The 21,149-nt window shown below is 44.5% G+C and overlaps 1 protein-coding gene across 2 annotated transcripts in view; it reads right to left on the bottom strand.

The window, feature by feature from the left end:
• The window catches only part of ADRB2 (adrenoceptor beta 2), an 83,501-nt gene extending 63,938 nt beyond the window's left edge, over positions 1-19,563 (bottom strand). The window contains exon 1 of one of the 2 annotated variants that reach the window (XR_007244090.1): positions 17,607-19,563. Coding sequence is in view for 1 of the 2 variants with exons in the window: in XM_048491746.1 (XP_048347703.1) it covers positions 17,878-19,081 (1,204 nt within the window). In the remaining variant the exon portion in view is untranslated. The remainder of the gene's footprint in view (positions 1-17,606) is intronic. The other variant, XM_048491746.1, reaches the window with a different exon arrangement.
• Positions 19,564-21,149: the final 1,586 nt, after the last annotated feature.

The following is a 21,149-nucleotide window of genomic DNA, read 5'->3' as shown; positions in this document are numbered from 1 at the left end:
GGAAGGCTGAGTAAACACAGAAGATGCCTATTTACTTTAAAAGATGACCCTTTAAAAAGTTCTGCACCAAGAATATTTGTATTCAATCTAACTGAAACATGCCTATGAATATAATATGGCTCCTACTTTTTGAAAGTGGATTTTGCTATTCCACACAGTAAACTCCAGCGTCAAAGTGGATTGAAAGTGCATTATTCTGCATTCCACTTTTGCACTGCAACAATACAGTTCATTAAAATGGCTTTTTAGTTCTTTTTGGTGTCTGAGCTTGTTGACCAAACTTGTTTCTTGAAGCGGTCTAAAATTTATGATCCCTAAAATTCCCTTTAGATGAACAGAAGGAGTTATGTCCCAGGCTTTCACCCTTCCTACTGTCAGCAATTTTTTATTCCACTCTTTATTCTACTCTTTCAACATTCCCACAAGGCTTGTCTTGCAGGATAAAATGCTGGAGCCAGAGAACAGTCAGAAGCACTACTTGGGTGCTCACAAGGTTGACACTTACTACTACCAACAACCTCCAAGAGCATTCAGTTGCTTGCAAACGTCAGTGAGTTAGATTTATACAGTATTCTGTAAAGCCGATGGTATTCCTGAATCAAGATCCATGCAATCAGGAGAGAATGGACAACACCAAAAAATCAATGGGATTACACAAAGTTCATTGGGAATGCAACCAGCAGAAGTCAAGGCCCAGTATCAACTTGGCAACATTAGGGTAGTTGAAGGCCCTAACTTGGCTTCTTGCATAAAGAAGGCTCCACCAGTAAGCTGATCTAAAGCATCTGATATGCTGACAGTACCAATTTGCCTATTGCTGGTGGATCAGCTGATAAATTCTTAATCTCCCCTACAGCTCCTGGAACGGTTCCATGTGCTCTTAAGAGAGCACAGAGTCATAACATCACTACTCAGTGTCCTGTGTCAGTCTTGAATGAAAGAGGGGAGTACAGCGGCTCCTGATGTGCTAACTTTCATGAAATTCAGTAAAACATGACTCAGGAAGCTTGTAACTGTATACAACATTGTGAAACCTGTTTTACTGGCAGTTTAAAAAGGCTTACTTCATATGAAATAATCTTACATAGTTTTAGACTCCAGCAACACAGCTGACAATAATAGATCAACAGCCAAACAGTCAAGCAGAGACTATGTTCAGCTTCTATCCAAAAGACCACATGATTGCTTGACATAGCCACCTTCTGCAGACGGCCAGTCTGGACAGAAATATATACAAGAAGAGTAGAAACAAGACAGCATTTTTCAGCCCATCTCCCAGTATCCATACATTAAGCAAGCCTTCTGTCTGATATGTACAGGCTATCAAGCATGATCTGCACCCTTTTCTACAAGATACAGGTTACACTTTTAGAGCATATGCACTTTGGGGTATATATGCATGCAACCCTCTGTGCAGAAGTCACAATGAACATGTGTAGACTGCAAAAGGCATCAGCAGGTATGATGCCCACCCCCACATTTTAACTATTAACTTAGAGCTCATGTAACTCAACCAGGCTGTGGATGCGCAAACTCCTAGGCACCCCAGGAGCAGCCTGAGGCCAAGTATGGGTCGGACAATACCCAGGTGAGGGAAGGTGGGAAGGACCAGGTCTCAGCGGGTGGGGCCGGGGAGGTGGAGTGCCATATAAGGGTTACAGTCGTCCTTTGTTTATTCAAAACCAAAGCAGGTCTGATTGCCAAGAGCAGTTTTTTGTTTTAGACAGTCCAATCAATTGTAAGAACATAAGAACATAAGAACAAGCCAGCTGGATCAGACCAAAGTCCATCTAGTCCAGCTCTCTGCTACTCGCAGTGGCCCACCAGGTGCCTTTGGGAGCTCACATGTAGGATGTGAACGCAATGGCCTTCTGCGGCTGTTGCTCCCGATCACCTGGTCTGTTAAGGCATTTGCAATCTCAGATCAAAGAGGATCAAGATTGGTAGCCATAAATCGACTTCTCCTCCACAAATCTGTCCAAGCCCCTTTTAAAGCTATCCAGGTTAGTGGCCATCACCACCTCCTGTGGCAGCATATTCCAAACACCAATCACACGTTGCGTGAAGTGTTTCCTTTTATTAGTCCTAATTCTTCCCCCCAGCATTTTCAATGAATGCCCCCTGGTTCTAGTATTGTGAGAAAGAGAGAAAAATTTCTCTCTGTCAAAATTTTCTACCCCATGCATAATTTTGTAGACTTCAATCATATCCCCCCTCAGACGCCTCCTCTCCAAACTAAAGAGTCCCAAATGCTGCAGCCTCTCCTCATAGGGAAGGTGCTCCAGTCCCTCAATCATCCTTGTTGCCCTTCTCTGCACTTTTTCTATCTCCTCAATATCCTTTTTGAGATAAAGCACCCAGAACTGGACACAGTACTCCAAGTGTGGTCGCACCACTGCTTTATATAAGGGCATGACAATCTTTTGCAGTTTTATTATCAATTCCTTTTCTAATGATCCCCAGCATAGAGTTTGCCTTTTTCACAGCTGCCATGCATTGAGTTGACATTCCCATGGAACTATCAACTAAGACGCCTAAATCCCTTTCCTGGTCTGTGACTGATAGCACTGACCCCTGTAGCGTGTATGTGAAGTTTGGATTTTTGCCCCTATGTGCATCACTTTACATTTTGCTACATTGAACTGCATTTGCCATTTCTGAGCCCACTCACCTAATTTATCAAGGTCCGCTTGGAGCTCTTCGCAATCCTTTGTGGTTCTCACCACCCTACATAATTTGGTATCATCTGCAAACTTGGCCACCACGCTACCCACCCCTACTTCCAGGTCATTTATGAATAGGTTAAAGAGCACTGGTCCCAAAACGGATCCTTGGGGGACACCACTCCCGACATCTCTCCATTGTGAGAACTTCCCATTTACACCCACTCTTTGTTTCCTGTTTTTCAACCAGTTTTTAATCCATAGGAGGACTTCCCCTCTTATTCCTTCATTGCTGAGTTTTCTCAACAGTCTCTGGTGAGGAACTTTGTCAAAAGCCTTTTGGAAATCCAAGTAGACAATGTCCAGCGGTTCACCCCTGTCCACATGCCTGTTTACACCCTCAGAGAACTCTAGTAAGTTTGTAAGACAGGATTTGCCTCTGCAAAAGCCATGCTGACTCTTTCTCAGCAGGTCTTGCTTTTCTACATGTTTTATAATTTTATCTTTAATGATAGATTCTACTAATTTACCAGGAACAGATGTCAAACTGACTGGCCTGTAATTTCCTGGGTCCCCCCTAGATCCTTTCTTAAAGATTGGTGTGACATTGGCCATCTTCCAGTCTTCAGGGATGGAGCCTGATTTCAGGGATAAGTTGCATATTAAAGTGAGAAGATCAGCAATTTCATGCTTGAGCTCTTTAAGAACTCTTGGGTGAATGCAATCTGGGCCAGGGGATTTGGTAACATTTAGTTTATCAATGGCTGCCAGAACTTCTTCCTTGTCTATCACTATCTTCGCTAGTTCCTCGGATTCGCCTCCTAAGAAGCTTGGTTCAGGTGCAGGAATGTTCCTCACCTCCTCTTGGGTGAAGACAGATGCAAAGAATTCATTCAGCTTCTCTGCAATCTCCCTGCCATCTTTTAGCACACCCTTTGTTCCTTTGTCATCTAACGGGCCTACCGCTTCCCTTGCTGGCTTCCTGCTTTTGATGTACTTGAAGAACTGTTTGTTGCTGGTCTTGATGTTCGCAGCCATGCGTTCCTCATAATCCTTTTTTGCCTCCCTTACAGCTAACTTGCTTCTCTTTTGCCACCATTTGTGTTCCCTCTCATATTCTTCATCAGCCAAACTGGACTTCCATTTTCTAAAAGACATTTTCTTTTTCTGATAATTTCCTCAACCTCTCTTGTTAACCATGGTGGCTTTCTTTTGGACTGGGTGCTGCCTTTTCTAACCCGTGGAACACATTCCAGCTGAGCTTTATTACTGTGTTTTTAAATAACCTCCAAGCATCCTGGACAGTTTTGACTCTCTTGATTTTCCTTTCAGCTTCCTCAAGCATCTATCCCCCTCATCTTTTGAGAAATTTCCCTTTCTGAAGGCTAACATATCTACATTGGTAGTTGCCACCTCTTCGCATGCTGAGATACTTATTCTTACAGCATTGTGGTCGCTGTTCCCTATCGCCTCCCCCACCCTGACTTCCTGCACCAGGTCCTGGGTCGCACATAGAATTAGATCTAGGATCACCTCTCTCCTGGTTGGTTCCACAACCATCTGCTCTAAGCCACAGTCATTTAGCATATCCAGGAATGCTCTCTCCTTACTATGACCTGAACATGCATTTTTTCCAGTTTATATGGGGATAGTTAAAATCACCCATTACCACGACATTTTTGTTTTTGTTCGCCTCTCTAATTTCTTACTCCATCTCAGAATCCTCTTGTGCCCCTTGGCCGGGGTGACGATAATATATTCCTAATATTAAACTGTCCTTCACACCTGGTATTGATATCCACAGTGATTCTGTAGGGGAACCAGCTCCCCTTGCATTGTCTATTTTATGTGATACTATGCTCTCTTTGATGTAAAGGGCAACTCCACCCCCAATGCGCCCTGTCCTATTCTTCCTATAGAGCCTGTAGCCTGGTATAACAGCATCCCACTGGTTCTCCTCATTCCACCATGTCTCTGTAATGCCCACTATATCAAAGTCCTCCTTCAAAACTCTGTACTCTAGCTCCCCATTTTAGGTGAATGCTTCTACTATTAGCATAGAGACACCTGTATACCCTGTCTCTGTCCTTAACCTGGGATTTATGTGTTTTACCCTCAAGTCTTTTGTAGACACTATCCCTTGTCACGCGCACATTGCTATGTTCCTCACTTGTATGTGGTTGATTTAGAAAAACCTCTCTCTGTCTGCATCCCCACAGATACTGTATTCCCAACCGAAGTCACCTCAGCTCCTGTCGGCTTTCCCCCAGTGATCAGTTTAAAAGCTGTTCTGCCACCTTTTTAATGTTGAGCGCCAGCAGCCTGGTTCCTCTTTGGTTAAGATGAAGTCCCGCCCCGCTTGTACAGGCCTACCTTGTCCCAAAAGGTTCTAGTTCCTGACAAATCTGAAACCCTCTGCCTTACACCACCTTCTCATCCACGCATTGAGACCCTGTATCTCCGCTTGCCTAGCCGGGCCTCTGCGCGTGGAACGGGTAGCATTTCTGAGAACGCCACCTTGGAGGTCATGGACTTCAACCTTTTCGCTAGCAGCCTAAATTTAGCTTCCAGAACATCCCGGCTAAATTTACCAATGTGGTTGGTGCCAATGTGGGACCACAACTACTGACTCCACCCCAGCACTGTCTAAAAGCCTATCTAGACGGCTGACATCCGCAACCTTCGCACCAGGCAGGCAAGTCACCATGCTGTCATCACGCCTCTCACAAACCCAACTCTCTACATTTCTAATGATCGAATCACCCACTACAAGGAGCCCCCCACCTCCCCGAGGGGTATCCTCAGTGTGAGAGGATAGCTGATCACCAGTTAAGGAAGGGATCCCATCTAAGGGAGCATCTTCCCCCACCTCAGACTGGCACCCTCCATCCCCAAGGCCTTCATTCTCCATGACATCTGAAGAGATGTCACCTTGGGAGTGGGACCCGGCTGTTAGGTCCCTGAAAGCCTAGTCTGTCACCCTCTCTGCCTCTTTCAGCTTCTCCAGGTCTGCCACCTTGGCTTCAAGAGAACGCACACGTTCCTTGAGTGCCAGGAGCTCATTGCAGCGAGGGCACACCCATGACTTCTGTCCTAGTGGCAGATAGTCATACATGTGACACTCAGTGCAAAACACTGGAAAGCCCCCATCCCCCTGCTGGCTTTCTGCCTTCATATCTGATTTGTTTAGATATTTAAATATTACGCTTTTAGTCACTGCCCCCCTGGAGCTATCTGCACGTACTATCTGTCAAATATGTCCTTATTAATTTAAAAAAACAAAAAAATTGAATTAAAATTGCGCACGCCGTTAGGCGCGCGCCGCTGGTTCCAGAGACTGAACTAAAGCCCCACCTCTCAGGACAAAAGCCCCACCTCTAGGACAAAGAGGAACAAGAGATGAACTCTGTTAACCCCTGTTAAGCCCCACCTTCCAGATTCAGCAGCCTTACAAGGAGAAAAAGAGATAACCCCTGTTAAAATACACTGTTTTAAAAGCTGTGGCTTTGAGAAAAGCCCTCCAAAATGAACACCAGCAGGTCACTCTGCTCTTCCTGGCCAAGTCTCTTCTGCTCTATTTTAACCAATTACCTGCTAGTTATAAACTACCAATCAAAGATTTTCCAACAGGCATACCAGTATATACAGTTTCCCCGAAAATAAGATCTACCCCAAAAATAAGCCTTAGCATGATTTTTCGGGATTTTTGGAGGATGCTTGAAATATAAGCCCTACTTCAAAAATAAGCCCTAGTTACAGATTCCCCAGCACAGCTGATCTGGTCACGTGGGGGATGCAAAATCATGGGGGGGGGGAGACGTTAGAAAAAATAAGCGCATTGCACGTCAGACCGCATTATACAATATCATATAAATAAGCAATATTCAGTTTGCATGACTCACAGTAATATACATATCAGTGAGTATCAACTCAACCAATAATAAACTGCAAAGTCTCATAGTCTGGCGGGTCGTCACCCTGCTCTGGCACTAATGGAAAATACAGTCCCAACCCTCACAAGAGTCCTGTAAGTGTTGTATTGTGGAAAAAAAGACATTCCCTGAAAATAAGCCCTAACCATCTTTTGGAGCAAAAATTTATATAATACCCTGTCTTATTTTCAGGGAAACAGGGTATTTTGGTCGTACGTTTCATTTATATTTTCAAAAGGGCTCGCTTTACAAAATGGTTTTTGAAGGTTCTATCCAATCTCTTTTTCAGGCCACATGTACATGTGGCAACTGTATACATTGTTGAGGATTTCTAATTTAATTCTTTTAACCACACGAAGGCACTTGCTTCTTAGTATGTCATCAAGTCAGGTAATGTTAGAGAAAAGCTGACAGAAGTCATACTGATCTAAAAGTACAAATCCAAAATAAATCTACATAATACTTCTTATTAGGACCAACCAAAGGAAATATAATCGTGTGCATCTGATACATGCTTTTCATGTTTAACCAGGACCTGACATCATGTCCTGAGGAATTTTCCTTTCTGCTATAAAATATTTTTTTTGCAGCATCCAACCTGAGCAAGAATTCTAGTAAGCTTGAAAGCTCATACATATGTGTCATTTGGTCACCCCTAATAAAAGGTATTAGCCGGATAGTGTTCTGCTTTGCAAGAGAAAAAACCTGAAATGCTTTGCTTCTGGTTTGCCCCTTCCTCATTTTCTAACTGGATAGTTCTCATTAACCAGCTTTATTTAGTTAGATTGTCCCCATTATCCATGCTTTTCCTGATTAATGACATGTCTCTATTTTCATATGACTCCCAGTATTAAATAAGTCTCACTCTTACATCAAAATGTCAATTTGTTTTGTTGTGCCTTACTCATTCAAGACCTCAGTCCTGTGTGTGCTTATCTGACTGAATTCTGCAGAATTTGCTTTAGGGTTGAACTACATGTATTTTACACTGAACAGAAAAGCAGCTGTGCAGGTCAATTAATTGCTGTTTTTTGACATGTTGCCTGCCCTTTTTCAGTAAGATACTAATCCTCAGAATCTATTCCTTCCAATGTACTAGACAGCTGTTTCCAAACAGAAAAGAGATTTGTCATGCAGTTTCCTCTCCAAAGCCTGTAGCAACGTGTCTTTCCTTTTGCATCTGATTCAGGAAAGGCAGGGCTTTTCATTGCTGCAATAATTTGGCCTAAGCTAGGGAAAACAAAAAAAGGGACAGCACAAGTTGAAGGGGTTATGGAGGTTCATTATGGTATGGGAAATGGCTTGCTAACTGCAAAGCTGTGTTTGTGTTCAAAGAGTAGATGACCAGCTCGGGGAAAGAACTAAATTCTGTTTGCTCTGCAAAACAGCACCTTCCATGCACTCAGTAGATCTGGAACCACTTCAGGCAAGAGAGACAAGCAGAAAATCAGAGACAGATCACACACCCATCAAGCATACAATGGAGATGCACCAGTCAAGAGACAGAAGGACTGATTGAGTGCTGTTCCAAGCTAACACTGGAGCAGTAAACCACAGAAAGTAAATCAGTGCTTTAATATACACAAAACAGAGCAATCTATGCATCGTGAACCCAAATAGCTCTTCATTGGGGGATACATTTCAAGTATCACTATGAAATTCATACACTTGCTATTGTGCAAACGCCTGAAAGGCTTGCTTTCAGGATTGGTGCTAATGCTTTTGTTTCATTAAGATGTTTATCTTTCGTATAAACCAAATTGAAAGATAACCAGTGCCCAGCTATTGTTATTTTACAACCTCTTTTAAGATGTTTTAGCAGCCCTGACTCAAAATAGCAGTGATTCAGATGACAGAAAAAATAAAATAATATAGTAAAACAAAGTGCTTTGTCCCCCTCTACTGAGGCAAAGATGTGTAGGCCTGAAGAAAATCTGAGTTTGTAAATAACTCTTTAAAAAACAAAGCAATGCTATTTTCTTCTCTGATGTTTTTTCCCCTCTTAGTACTCTAAGAAAGTTCTTATTAAAAATATTCTGAATCAGCCTATGTCTGTTATTGGTTACTAAGTCTTTCAAGCAGAAAAATATCTGAACACATTACTAATGGCAGCATTTTGTATTAACAGGGGGTCTCTGACAATAAAAGAGCAAAGCAAAGCTACTTAGCTAGGTCAGAGCAGCACAACCAGTTTCTGCCTTGCTGCTCAAATAATAATTTCAGGTAGAGGGAAGAACTTTCCCATCAGAAGTCACATGACATAACTCAGTGCAAATCACCTTTTCCCCTTAGATTTTCATTTAGGGATGAGCAGATTCCTGCAGTTCTATTCCATTTACAACTCCATGTTTCCTTACTTTTTGAGATCTGATTAAAGACCTGCCAAAGCTCGCACACTTCAGTGGAGCAGACATTCAGGAAGAGAGGGAAAGCTCTTCAACCTCCACCCCACCCCACCCCTTTTCTCCCAGATTTTCTCCAGGTGTCTGTAGAGACTGTGGGAACTGTGAAGGAATATTTTCCAGAAGTGCACTTGTGCAACCTCACAATTTGGAGTGCAATCCTATGAAGCGGTATAGGCAGTCAATAGACTGGAGTAGCTGCGTAGATGGTGTAGTTAATTACCATGATGGATTTGCTTCCATGACTTTCTTGTTATTGTAACTGTTATCCAAACAGTTCAAATCTTTCTCTATGCCCCAGATTTTTAAAAATGTGCAATTCTAGGCTTTAAAAATTCTCTGGAAGCACTTGGTGTAAATAGATAGAAACTGAACTTAGTTATATCAAAAATCCCAAGGATTCAATCCAATCAGCAGTTGAAGGGTGTGTGTGTGATTAGATTGCAAATTCCCATCTAACTAAATGTTGAGGTCATTTTTCATTTTGAAGTGGGGGTGGGGGCAAAGCTAAGGCCTGGGTACAGCCCCAACCTGAAGCAAAGTTACTGTTATATCAGAAGAAGTCAGCAAACATCAAGCAGCCATATCCTCTAATGCCTGCATTTTTTTTCTACATCAGTGCCTCTTGTTCTCTCCATTTCCTCCTTTTATATTTTCTGGACATGTCTTCATTTCACATTCTCATTTTGTTCCCCTGTTCCTTTTAGCTTCTACTAATCTCTACTCTTCATTACATGTAACAAGCTAATGTTCCCAAAGGTGATGGAGGAGAAACCTATATGCACACATTTTTAAAGTGCACACTTATTATATTTTTAATTTCTGATGCTCAGAGCAGTGTGTGCGTGTGTGGGGGTGTGACAAGTAAGGAGAATCATTGCTATGGGAAGCTTAAAATAGCTCTAGTCCAGAAAGGTCAGGAAAGTTTTCTGTCCTGTAGTTTATGATGGACAAGAGGCTTTCCGACACTACTGAGGGGGCACACACAGCCTCCTAAGATTTTTCAGATCTAAGTTCATTTTGAACTACAAACCTTCCCCTCAGTTTCCAGGTGGTCTACAGGTAGCAACTGTATAGGTCTTCGGTTTGCTGCTGTGAGATAAGTATGATGGTGCGCAAGAAGATTGTTGAGCCCTTTTCCTTGAATCAAACTAAATTGTACAAGGTATACTCATCACCAGAGACAGATCTAACAATTGAGCACTCTCTTCTCTCCCAGAAATAGAGCTAAACTGCTCTGTCTCACTACCAGGAAGAGCTACCCTTCACTCTGTTCTTTTTTCCTGAGCCAAACACACACACAGACAGACAGACACACACACACACACACACACACACACACACACCCTCTCCCTCTCCCTCTCTCTTTCTTTCTCTCTCTCTCTCTCTCTCAGGCGGAACTCAACTTTCCCTTCCCCTATTTACTCCAGCATCTCATCCCCCTTCTTGAAGGTGATTGGATGTTGGAGCAGCGCTCCTATGGGCTCATTTGAATGGCTGAAGACAGCCTCCTGCCCATCACATAATCCCCTTTCAGAAACTCATTGATACAGGTGAGATCTTTTTCAGGTCTCTGCCTGGTCAATGAGGCAAGCTTACTCTTCATTCCACACCAGTAATGTTAATAGGCAATATAAACGGTTTACAGGAGCAGAATAAAACAGTTAACGGTAGAGTAACACTTTTCATACTTATATGTATTTACAAACCATTATTTTATTTTGATACAGACAATAGCCATCTGAATGAAACATCAGCGACCACATTTTCATGCCCATGTTCATGAATGACATCAAAATCCAAGTCTTGGAAAATGCAAACTCCATCAGAGAAGTTTGCCATTATTATCCTTAGTGCTGCGGAGCTATCATAGGTGGATGCCACACAGGGCAAATAATAATGGGTACAGGATGCTATATAAACAATTGCGGGGGGGGGGGGTGTTCTTTGCACAGGTCCCACCTCCAAAACAAGCCTTTCCTGTTTTATTTCCTTCAACCTGTTTTTTTTGGAAAATCGTTAAACCGGTGATCCTTTTGAAAAATCCCAGGTTGGAGCTGCACCCACACAAACAGCCACTGCCAGACAGGAGGCACTTTATTTCCCTCCATTCCACTCTGCTGTCTACAATCAGGGAGAATCTGCCTGCCATTTCCATTCCATTCCAGGGAGGCCTCTTTTTCTTTTGTGCGATGTACCTGCGTAGCTACGCAGGTGTAGCCAATCTTATTGTGGAATGATCGGCATGACTGTGGGGTTGCATTTCTGTATGCCTGCGTAGCTATAGATGTATAGCAAGAAATTTTAAAAAAGAAACTTCTCTGTGTGAAGGCACAAATGCAACTTGGATTATTTCCATGGGCTCCAGCTGCTGCCTGCACGGCACAGATATAAACAGGTAAAAGGAAAGCAGGTTCCTTTATAATGACTGCAACCCATTGTACATTCGCTGTGCAGAATCAATCATAGTGTTTGGTGTACATGTTTGGTGTACAGAGTAGTCCATAAAGTCCTAGTTTCCCTGGAGCACACCCAATAGCCAAACACTCAGTCTCCATGGCTGAAAGATGTCCTAGCAAAGAACTTCCTGCTCAGGAATGACACTGGGAATATCTATCCAGAAGGGCCATACTGACTGAGTAGTGCCCCAAACCCATAACTTCAGATGCTATTAGCTCTTTTAACCTTTCAGGTAGCATGTGGCATTCTGATGTCCAGTTCACATTATCTGGTAAAGCCTTTTTAGTCAGGTCTGACGATGGAGCTGTGATGACACTAAAATTGGAGATGAACTTCTTATAGAAGCCAACCAAACCCCAAACAGATCTCACTTGATATTTGGTCAAGGGCACCCTGATCGCTTCAAACCTGCACATCCCTGGGTTGATTACTCCTCCACCCACCATGTGTCCAAGGTTCTTTTACCTGTCATAGGTCTACCTGGCATTTTCTTGCCTTTGTAGGCAGACCAGCCTTCTTAATCAGCTGTACAAAAGTGGGGAGGTGTTTTAGCCAAGGATTTGGATGAAGATAACCACATCATCAATCCAATCTAGAGCAAGCTCACCCACACACTTGTTCATTAACCTTTGGAAGGTGTCTCCAATATTTCTAAGCCAAAACTGGAGGATTGGGGATTCGAACAGACTGGCATTGGTGGTAAAGGTAGTTTTGGGTTGGCCTTCTGGCTCCATTTCCACCTACCAGTAACCTTTGGTAAGGTCCAGGGGGGTTTCCACCCATCCCTTGTAAGCTTTTCCTGCTTCACACTCTTTACAAGCCACAAAGCAGGGGTTTAATACATTAAAATAGCACAGCTTGTTTTTATCAGCAAGTTTGGTAGCTTACATCAGTTATTTTATCCACAACTGCAAAAAGCTCTTCCCAGGCAGTTTGCATTTTTTTTTCCCTTTTAGGTCACAAAACCAATACTTTGTCCCCTGGTTCAAAACATTTCTCTCAAACCCTCGCATCATACTAGTTCTTCTATTTAGGCTGGGAACGATGAAGATTCTCACCTGCAGCTGCCAGCATCTCATGCAGAGTGTTCTGCAAGTCTTCCACATAATGCACAATGCTCTCTGGTTCAGGAATATCTTTTCCTTCCCACTTCCCAATCTGATATTGTTGAGGAGTCTTCACATACACATGACCACATGACAGTTCAAAGAGGCTGAACCCCATACTTTCCTGTGAAACCTCTCTGCAGGCAAACAGCAGGTACTACAGGTGCATGTCCCAGTCACTTGGGTGCGTCACAAAGTACAATTTGATCATCCTCACCAGTGTTCCATTAAACCTTTTGGTAAAGCCATTCATCTCTGAACGATATGGGGTGGAAGTCAGATGTTTCATGTCACACATGACCCAAAGCCACTGCATTATAGTGGATATAAAAGAAGTTCCAAGATCATTCACAATCTCATTAGGAAAACTGCAGAAAATCCGCTACAGTGTGAGCCTTGCTGTTGCTCAAAGGCACTTGCTTCAGGAAATCTTGTAGCGATTCAATCTAGTGTCAAGATGCATCTGTGTCATCTTCTAGTGGGTTTATTCAACAGATGTCAATTCCCATTTTTGTAAATGGTACTTCTATTATGAGCAGAGGCTGCAGTTTTGTTTTGGTTCTTTCTCTTAATTTGCAAACACGACACATCTTGGCAAACATGACACATCTTGCAAATGTCTGCCACATTTCTTAATATCCCAGGCTAATAAAAATGTTGAATCATTCTGTGCTTAGTCCTAGCCACGCCCAAGTGACCTGCAAATAGGCTTTATTGTGCCATTGACAGTAACTGTGATCTGTACTTTTGTGGGACAATCAGTTGGACTTGCCTCTCCCAAACAACTGCAAACTTTTTTCTCAGAAACCCTTTGCATAGCTTGCCTTCCTTAAACATGAATCTAACAGGATGGGCACTTCAGGTGGACTTTTTCTGGCTACTTTTTAAAGTTTTATCAGCTTGCTGTTCTGCAATCAGCACACCAGGCGGTATATTCTCCCCCAACCAGTCTGGATCCCTTGCTTATGGGCTTCTGTGTTGCAATTTCTCTCCCCCTCTGAGGAGTTCTAGGTGGTTGCAGGCCTAGTTGCTGACTTTTATTCAATATTTTACTTTAGTTTCTGGTCATTACATTGATCTATTTGACATGTCTAGTCAAATAAATGCCAATGTGATTTCTCCCCTTACTCCCATCTCCCAGTCTCCTGACCAGTCCTTGTGTACTATTTGTATGCTAAGACCATATTAAATTGAGGTCCTCCCAATCTTTTTATAGCCATTTCCTTTCCAGATAAGTACTGTTCTGGTTTCACTTGCTCTGGCTTTATTAGAGTGTAATCTGGACACCTGCAGCAGCCAGAGGCAGTATGACAGGCTTTCCAGAGGTGAAGGGAGGGAAAGAAAAGCAAAAACCACCATCAGAAAGCCCTCCATTGGGTCCAATGGACTTACATCACCCAAAGGGAGGCGTAGGTCCTCGGCTAGAGCACAACTGTCCACAAACTCAGAGTGGAAACAAACTAATGTTGGCTCCACCCCCAGGAATGTCCTACCCATTCCCCATGCTGATGCCTGTTCTGGATGGCAGAACAGGCCTGCAGTAGCCTGAACATCTGGTTTCACTTGCGCTGGCAGAGATGCCCCTTGGGCAGCTGGAGGGGAGGAATACACCAGCACAGTCCTGCACCATTCCTAAACACATTGGGCATCTGGGTTGGGCTGCCTGAATCACTTGACTCCCAAATCTTTCCAGCTAAAGACTTTGGTATTGTTCACTTCAACTGGATCTATACATTCATTTGTAATCCCTTTAGGCACCTTCCACACACCAGATACATGAGAGGTTTCTACTTCAGAGGGATTTGATGTTTCTATCCCCTTAGTATTTATAACTGCCTCTACTTATATAACTAAATTAGTTGCCTTACAAGTCCTGAGTTATTTTTCTTTACTATGTAGCATTTGGGTTCGTTATTATGAGGTAAATGTTGTGGTGCACAAGGAGCTTATTGAGATAACTGAGGATTAATATATAAGCAACTAATATTTATTTATTTACAGGTTGTTTTTTAATGAACAAGCCAGCACACAGGTCTCCAGGTATACAAAGTAGTAACTTGGCCAAGGCACAAAAATTTAAACTGATTAGACTTCAGAGAGCAGTTAGACTTTTCTGCAATGCTTTCAGGCATAAACAAACCTTTACTGACTAACCACTAGGTTGGATCCCCTCTCACATAGGATTCCACACACACCAGCCTGTCCTTTTTCCAGAGTCAGACTGAATTGTACAAGGTCTGCTTATCCCCAGAGACAAACCTAACAATCAAACCCTCTCTTCTCTTCAGAAGAGGTAGAGAACAGGTACCCTTTATCTCTTCTTCCTGAGCCAAATTTGATCTCTCCTTGAGGTAGAGCTCTTATCCTGAGAGTTCCCTCCAACATATTATCTTGAGGGGGATTGGACGCTGCAGCAGCACTGCCATGGGCTCCTCTGAGTAGATGACTTTCCCTTCAGGGGCAAGACAGCTTCCTGTACGGCCTTCCATCACCAAGTGGAGAAATAATAAGAAATCCTCATCCTCTAGACAAAATGGGATGTCAACATGTGTGCTAAATATATGTGTCAATCTGTGCAAAGGATGCAGATTACATTATTTCCTGTGCTTTGCTTCTGTTAGCCACTTTCATATCCCCTTGACAATCATGCTTTGCAAACACCAACAGATGTTAAAGAAAAAGCAACATATAAACTGTCAATGAAAAGCTGTGTCATCTGCAAAATTGTTCAACTAAAGACCATTGCTACCCAGATGCCCGGGGGGCGGGGGGAACTATGCTTGCCTTCTACCTTCTGCTTTCATGCACCTGTTGACACATCTCAGCACCAGTTTCCTACTTGAGAAGTTTGCAGGACACACAGCAAACAGACACAAACCCGACAGAGAAATGAAACAGGACAGCATCAGGAAGTCTATCAAATAAAACCACACCAAACTACAGACGAGTAACAAATAGGCTGGGAGAAAGGGGGCCAATTCATCATCTGCAGAACTGTGAAATGTATACAATCTCCTCTTTTGGAAACCAATCACCAAAAACACTAATAGTATTTGAAAAGGGATGTGGGCTCCAGCACCAAGCTAGCAGCATTTCCTTTCATACTTTTGCAAATTCAGCCATTTTCACCCACAGACTTGTTCTGTTGTCATCAACCAACAAAATGCCTTCTATAGATTTTCTAGAGCTTGCTTCCAGGTGCCTCTTATGCTTTTTAAAATACAATATTTAGGAAAATGCACCTCTCCTGCACCCCATCTCTTCTTCTTTCTAAATGCATTTTTAATGTTTAAAAGGTTTTTGCCAGATGAGGGAGTCTTGTGCTGGGGTAGGAGGGAGGAGAGTTATTTCAAACAAAAATATCTATTACAATTATGGGTTTGGACTTGACATATCACTGTCTCACGAACTGCAACAAGAGGTGGACGCAGCACTCACATGGCAGAATGGCACTTGGCTTACTGGCCAAAACAAAATGCATATGTACACCATGCCCACACCCATAAAACTGAACTGAGATGCAGAAACTGCTTGAGCCCCTACAGTAAAGCTTTATCTCCAAATGAAAATGAAAATAATAAAGCCATTATGTTTCTGTAGAATCATCAGCCTTTTAGGGGAAATGTGTTCACAAACACTGACCCTGTCGTTTTTCTGTCAGCATGACATGGCCTTACCAAATGAAGAATAGCGCCCCTCCTGAACATAAGCAAAAAACAAAGGCTGTCTAACCAGAGGATCTGGTAGGATAAAGGGAAAGGAAATGTGAATCTCATACACTAATGGCCAAACAAGCCCTTTATTTAGTTTGACTACCTGCAGGGAATGACAAGAACAGCATCCGGGTGCAAATTCCACAATAAAAAATTATGCAATTTAACAGATCAATCTCATTTTTATTGCAGAATTAATTCCCTAAGGCTCCTCATGGGTTAGCCAAAAAAAAAAGAGAGAGAGAGACATTTTGTAGAGGGACAATGTTCACAGAGTTGATGATAGTTTACATAGCTTAACACCTGTAAAATTACTCCATAAACTTAAGATGTTAGCAAAGGGACCTCAGATGGGAATTGCTGGCGGGCAACTTGTTGATCCAAAGTGACGAGAACCCTGCTATGATTGCTAAATGCCTTTACCTTCCTGTCGCTGGTGACAAGACTCCAGAGAAGAACAAATGAATCCATTTGCAGAATAGCAGATATAAGCCCTCTGTACTCTATAACAATATGTTATTTTTATTATAGCATGAAGCAAAACATTTCACCCCATCCAGATCTCTTGCTATCAACAACAGACAGAGGTCACCTGCAACTAAAAGTTCTGGTTAACAGTTTTACAATAAGGAGACTTATTCCTCCCTAGTCCCTTGGCACTTCAAAGCACTCTTTGCCATCTGTCAAGGGTCTAAATATGGAAGCATGAGTCCAGTGCAGGATATCCAGAAACTACAAAGAATCCAATTAATGAGCAGGAGAGTAGGTTCACATAGTTGCCAACTAATGCTAGGTACAGTCACCATTTCTCAACGGCATAAGCACCTATGATTTCTATAATGCTGGCAAATGAAAATGTGATAACATCAAAGCTGTATGGGTGGAAAATAAATATAGATTTAATATGAGAGAGAGTTGAAAGATATTGTGCTATTCTCAACAAAGAACTGGTATTCATGAGGATTTTGGAGACTATTTCTGCACCGATTTCTATAGAGTGGACTTTCTGAAGGTAAAGAACTTGGAATAGTCAACTACTATGAAGAATATGTTCAAGAAATTCAGTCACTATAAACAACATTTTAAAAATGTAAACCATTGACTTTATAATACTCAAAAACCTAACACAACCAATTTTTTTAAATAAATCCTTAATTTTATAATCTCCTGACAGGAGGACATCAATAACATCATTTTTTCCCTTGAGCTAAAGATTTCACATTTACCATAGCAGCTCAGTTCAGTATTTGTCCTATATCAGTGAGGTAGATGGATACAGTAACATCATATCACAATAATAAACACTCTTGTGGGCTGATCGCTAAAATACCTTGACTCTTGGCTGAAGAAAAGACTCTAACATGAACTCAGGCAAATCCAAATGCTCTTTCCTGAAGTACTTTGCATAGCCTACTGATGAACCAGCACAGGCCACCTCCCATAGACTGGTACAACTTGTGCTCAGTTTTGTTTGAGCAAAAGCCATAACATTAGTTTCCCTGTTTAAAAGTCATATGGGCATAATGAAAACCCTGCTAAGGAGGAATCATGTGTATTACACTCAGTCCCCTGGGATTCAGTACTACCATGCAAGACAGTACCTTTACAGTGTAAAAATTCTTCCCCCGAAGGGGGGCCTCCTTCTTCGCTCAGCAGTTTGTTAATCTTCTCTTCTTGCATAGGATAGCCATTGTGATCCCCAATGAAGTCAGCTTTCCCATTGCTGTTTGAATATCCATTGACATACATTTTCAGGGCAGACCTCCGGAAGCAGAGAATCTCCTGGAAAGCATACCTGAAGTCTGGGCTGCGGCAGTAGATCAAGGGGTTGAAGGCTGAATTGACATAACCTACCCAGTTCAAAAAGATGTACACAAATTTGGGGATGCGATTGGGACAGATGACGTAGACAATATTGACTATGAAGAACGGGAGCCAACACAACGTAAAGGTGCCCATGATGATGCCCAGGGTTTTTAGAGCTTTGTGTTCCTTCAGGAAGAACTTGGACGCTCTCCTGTGACTCACCCTTCCATCATTCTGCTCCTGCAGGGCAGTGCTGTGCTGATGGAACCGCCCTTCACATTTGTCTATCTTCTTTAGCTGCTTCTGGGCAACTTGGAAAACCCGGGCATAGACAAAAATCATGACCACCAGAGGGATGTAGAAGGAGATGATGGAGGAAGTGATGGCATATTCTGAGTTGGTGAAGAAGTCACAACAGGTGGCATCCTTGTAGCATCTGTGGGCCTCGTCGTCATTGGCTCTGTGCCACTGCATCTGGATAGGCAAGAAGGATGTCAGGATAGACACTATCCAGACAAGCAGGATGACCAGCCTGGCTTTATTCTTGGTCAAGAGGCTTTGATATTTAAAAGGAGAAGTGATGGCAAAGTACCTGTCCACGGCAATGACGCAGAGGGTCTCAATACTGGCCGTGACACACAGCACATCGATAGAAGTCCAAAACTCGCACCAGAAGTTTCCAAACTTCCACGTGTTCAGCATGATGTGACTGGCCCCGAAAGGGACAACCGCAAGCCCCATCAGGAGGTCCGCACAAGCCAAGGAGGTGATGAAATAGTTGGTCACGGTCTGCAGCCTCTGGAATCTGGCGATGGCAGTGATCACCAGCACGTTGCCGAAGACGATCGCCAGCACAATCAGCGACATGAGGATGCCCATGCCCACGAGCCAGCTCTCTGACGGGGTCGGCGGCTGGGTCGAGTTGCCCGCGCTCTGGCCGCCGCTGGCGTTCGCGCTCATCGTGGGGTGCGCCAAGCCGGCGGAGCACACCGTCCCCATCCCTCTAAAAAGTTCCGATCCCCTCCGCAGCCTCGCGCGCCTCCCGCAAGCCTGGGAAAAATGCGCGCTCCCCGCACGGGAGCCCCGCTTCTCAGCGCCCCCTGCGTGACCGACCCGGCGTCCCCGACCACTTAACCTTTGCAAGCGCTCTAGTCTCGGCTGCTCCAGGCACGCTGGAAAAGAGCCAGGGTCGCCAAGTGCACGCAGGGCTCGGTGGGACGGGCGCGCCTCATGCAGCCGTCGGCCTTGGAAGTAAACTCTGCGGCGGGTTCCCCGGCCAGCCCCCGTCCCCTCCCTTCGGGCACCTTCTGCGCGCCCTGCGAGTAATCTTGGCAGCCCAGAAACTTGTCCGGAGCCCGTTATGTTTAGGAGGACATAAAGAAACTCCCAATTGTGACGTCAAGCAGCCGGCAGCCAATTAGCTGCCAGGAGGGGGACACACAAAAGACACACAAGCCGTGGCTGCCTTGCGACGCCGGGAGCGCTCGGCTCCTGCTGCTCGTCGCGCCGGGCCTCCGCTCTTCCCCCAATCCGGTCTCAAGCCGCTGCCCGATCCAGATGATCGCAAAGCTTCCACTTGAGGCGGTTGTGTTCTGGTGCCAGCTCTCCGGCTCTCGAATATTGCAGCCTGGAGCAGGCGGTCAGTCAGGCTGGAGTGCTGCCTACCCGGCGCTTTTCTGCCCCACGCGTGCTACGGGTCTCTTCTGGAAGGAGCCCCGGGTCCTTCGGTCACGATCTTTGCAGCCAGATCGGAAGAAAGGGCGCATGAGGCGCGCTCCATCCCGCTCGGTGGCTCTGCGAAGTGAGGCATTTCGCGGGAAAAGCAGACAAGATCGGGACTGGGAGGCGTGCATCGTCGGGCTTCGTCTTCAAGTGCTGGAAACTGCCAACCAACCTGAGTCGCAGGCGTGGCAAAGCCTCACCCAGGAACGTGGAGTCCGGAGACAGGCTTTGCAGCTCACCTGTTCAGACCCTTGCGGCTCTTCACCTGGATCCCTCTCCCCGACATTCCTAACCTCACTTCACTTTACCACCTCATGTAGTGGTTGGACTCCTTCAGTCTTGTCCGCGCGTCCAAAATCCCGACATCATTTGCAACCATTTCCACTAGCAACCCAACTCAAAACGCCTCTTTCCCAGAGAGGGAAATCCTGTTCAGGAAGGAAGTCTCGGGTGTCAGAATAGGCTGCTGGTATTCGTCAGCTTGGTTCTGATTATTGTGGATCAGTCCACAGAAGGGGCAGACTGCGAGGCCAAAACGGCCCTGGAAAAGAGCCATGCCATTCTTACTGTCCTGCACCCATGGATGGAGAGCTGCAGGACTAGCTGAACAGAAGGAAGTCATGCCTTGTGCCTTCTCCTTGGCCACACACCAGGCTCAGGCTGGCAGAGCAAGGTCAGATGATGTTGCTGTGCCTGTGCTCCTCTTGCGAGTTGTCTCTATGCACCACCATGCCAGGGCTAGCTGGGTGGGCACCACCCTCCCTGTGATCCTCCTTGCTGGCCAAACTGGTTGTTTCTCCTAGCAGGCCGAGCTGAGCACCACTGTGTACCCATTCTATTCCTTGCCTGCTACATCATGCCCAGGTTGGTACAGGGGGAAGCCAGGCCCTCCTGTGCCTGTGGTCCTCCTTGCCTGGGGAAACTGGGTACCACCAGACCTGGTGTACTCCCTGGTGGCATTATGATGCCTGGGGCTCAGGGACATAGGTATAGATTTGTTATGGGGGGATTCAGAGGTGGGTCTCTTTTCCACACCTTCCCAAGCCCCCACCCCCAGCCTCAGTGCTTATAAAATCATCTCTCTGACTCCCCTGCCTTGCCCCCCCACCAGCTGGGCTCCCAGCCGGCAGCCAGCAGTCCCTTCTGCCCTCCCCTCTGGGCAGAGGCATAGCTAGGGAAGATGGATTTTGCCCCCCCCCCCCCCGGGTGGCCGCTGTGATGCTGGAATCCACCCACAAGCAGCATCACTTTCAATGGTGTTTAAACTAGGGAGCCCAGATTCTCCTTTTAAATCCACCTTAGAGGGAGAATTTGGGGTCCCCAGTTAAAACAACATTGAAAGTGA

Source organism: Sphaerodactylus townsendi, linkage group LG03 (genome assembly GCF_021028975.2).
Source record: "Sphaerodactylus townsendi isolate TG3544 linkage group LG03, MPM_Stown_v2.3, whole genome shotgun sequence".
NCBI lineage: Eukaryota > Metazoa > Chordata > Lepidosauria > Squamata > Sphaerodactylidae > Sphaerodactylus > Sphaerodactylus townsendi.
The sequence above is the reverse complement of the archived record's forward strand: the minus strand, read 5'-3'. Positions and strand labels throughout refer to the sequence as shown.